Below are 2,420 nucleotides of genomic sequence, written 5' to 3'. Positions count from 1 at the left end.
CTGTATGATCTTGTGAAACTGATATTTTTGCTCAACATTACAGAATAATATCAACAATTCTCAGTTGTTAAATGCTTGCAGTAACATTGTTTTGTCCCTACTGCTATAAAAGTCTTCCATTGACTGCAGTCAATATAAAATCTAAAATAAGTCCATGCATTTATAAAGTAGCAAATGAAGAGTAAACTCAAACATTCAGATAGTATATATTCCACTATTTATCGAAATCTAACAAAAATGATGTATCAGTCATGCCTGTCTTGCCTGCATGTGAATAAAAACGCTTCAAATGATCTTTTGTTACAGTAGGTGAATTACCTGCAGAACTTATTGTCAGGTTGATCTTTATTGCCTCCAAGTGGAGCAGTTAGATTACTGCATGTGTTTAACTCTAGACTGATGGGAGACAATACTGTTTTTATTTGCTCTGTTGAGATTTTATTCACCCTAAAGTTCAGAAAAAAGATTACTCTGTGCAAGAATATTTCAAATGTTTTCTATTTATCTTCTATTTTGTCTCAACAAGACATTTTTTAATAATTAATTGGTTTTTTATTGAAATTGTGATGTCCTATACCTTTTGGTCATTGTACTGTATGTTATATTGTGTTTTAGTTTTTCAACACTTTGGTTCAAATCCTGTCATACTGTAAAATAAATTAAATAAAAAGCATAAAAACCTTTTCAATCTCTCACACAAAAACAGAAATGACAATTTTGGTGAAATTAAGTAATTATAAATCAAAGCCATGTTGAGAAAAACAAATCACTTGACTTTATTGACTTCACAGAAAGAAAAAAACCAGCTGTGACAAAGTAAATTACCCCAATAATAAACCAGCCTGAAATGCAAAGACWTGAATGTTTTTGCAATTTCCAACATTCTTCCAGACACATTTACAACTGAGTGTAAAAAAAGTAAAGTGTGAAAATTTGTCATAATAAATCTGCASGTGTGGCCTCGTCCACACTAACCTTTATTTATTTCTCTGTAGAACCAAACTTCTGTTATATTCAAGCAACATAATTACTGATTCACTCTAGAATTATATAAAAAGCAAAACAGTTACTGAATGATGATTTCTAAGATTATTTTTATTTTTCCTAAAGTCTACCTGAAGTACAATGAACATCCTATCAGTGAAACAGGTTCTAAATGCATGTAAAACACGTCTAGTTGTTTTCTTTATAGAAGGTTTTCTTGTCAAGTTGGGTTATCCAGGTAATGTTCAGACTTGCTGTGATCCCCGTCTCTCTGAGCTTCTGCTCCATCTRGAAAACACAGATCACAAAAACAGAATTAAAGTAAAGTTTAGTTACTTTTATTAGTGTCGGCCTCATCTGCACTACTCTGGGTTTTTWAAAAAGTTGATTCTTTTTTTTACTGCGTTTACTTGTATTTGAGTGTTGATGATGAAGCAGTCTGTTATGTTCATGTCCATGATCACTTTGTGTTGTTGAAACCTCAACAACAGACCTGTTTTATGTGTTCTTCTACAGTTGTGATCAGATCATGTTATTATCTTTAATGATTTTTTAAGAAACAGTCTTTATACATTGAGGAATGATAGTACAACTAATATTTTCTGAACACGTTTGGGTGAAAGTTGCTCCTCCACCACCAGCAAGTTTCTGACATGATTCTGGGTAGAGATGGACAAATCGCTCTTTGAAGGGATCCATTTGTTTCATAGAGCCATTCATAAAAAAACATTTGATTTTGAACGAGTGATGTCATCTCATAGGGATATACACACTATGACGTAGTTCCGTCACGTGGGCGATACCATGTTTTTTTTTATTAAACATTTTCAACAAATGTACAGAATCATTTGGCATGTTTAAACAAGATGTCAACTTGTACATATTTGTAGGGATGCACCGATATGAAAATTTCAGCCGATATCGATATCCGATATAATCATTGCTGTTATGGCCGATAACCGATTTTTACCGATATTACACAAACTCACAAATTATATTATACATATACGCACAAACACACTTGGGTCTTTTTTTGATACCGTAAACAAACAACCAGACCTCTGACATGGCTGCCTACTTCAGTTATTCCTAGCTACGCAGCATTAATATCACTATTATGATTAAACAGATGCCGCTCAACCAACCATCTCCCCTCCCAAAACAGAAACACAAAGCTCAAAATTGGGAAATCAATATCGGATGGTAATATCTGCCCAGTTTTACATATCGGACCGATACCGAAATTCTAAAAAATGACCAATATTGGCCGATACTGATAGTAGTGACGATATGTCGTGCATCCCTACATTTTGTGGCACACAAACATATAAAATGAAAGAAAATAAAATGTGTTAGACATTAAACAAGGGACAAAAAAAATAAAGAAATAATTAAATTAAAAAAATAAAATAAAAAACAAACACAAAACACAAAGG

The 2,420-nt window shown here is 32.7% G+C and overlaps 1 protein-coding gene across 1 annotated transcript in view; it reads right to left on the bottom strand.

The window, feature by feature from the left end:
* Nucleotides 1-1,120: 1,120 nt before the first annotated feature.
* Nucleotides 1,121-2,420, bottom strand: part of LOC106527056 (lithostathine-1) — a 7,899-nt gene continuing 6,599 nt past the window's right edge. Inside the window, exon 4 of the mRNA XM_014021814.1 lies at nt 1,121-1,272. Coding sequence (XP_013877268.1) covers nt 1,174-1,272 — 99 coding nt within the window. The 3' untranslated portion in view covers nt 1,121-1,173. The remainder of the gene's footprint in view (nt 1,273-2,420) is intronic.

The sequence above is a fragment of the Austrofundulus limnaeus genome, unplaced genomic scaffold (genome assembly GCF_001266775.1).
Source record: "Austrofundulus limnaeus strain Quisiro unplaced genomic scaffold, Austrofundulus_limnaeus-1.0 Scaffold307, whole genome shotgun sequence".
Lineage (NCBI taxonomy): Eukaryota > Metazoa > Chordata > Actinopteri > Cyprinodontiformes > Rivulidae > Austrofundulus > Austrofundulus limnaeus.
This window is presented reverse-complemented; position numbering and strand designations above follow the sequence as displayed.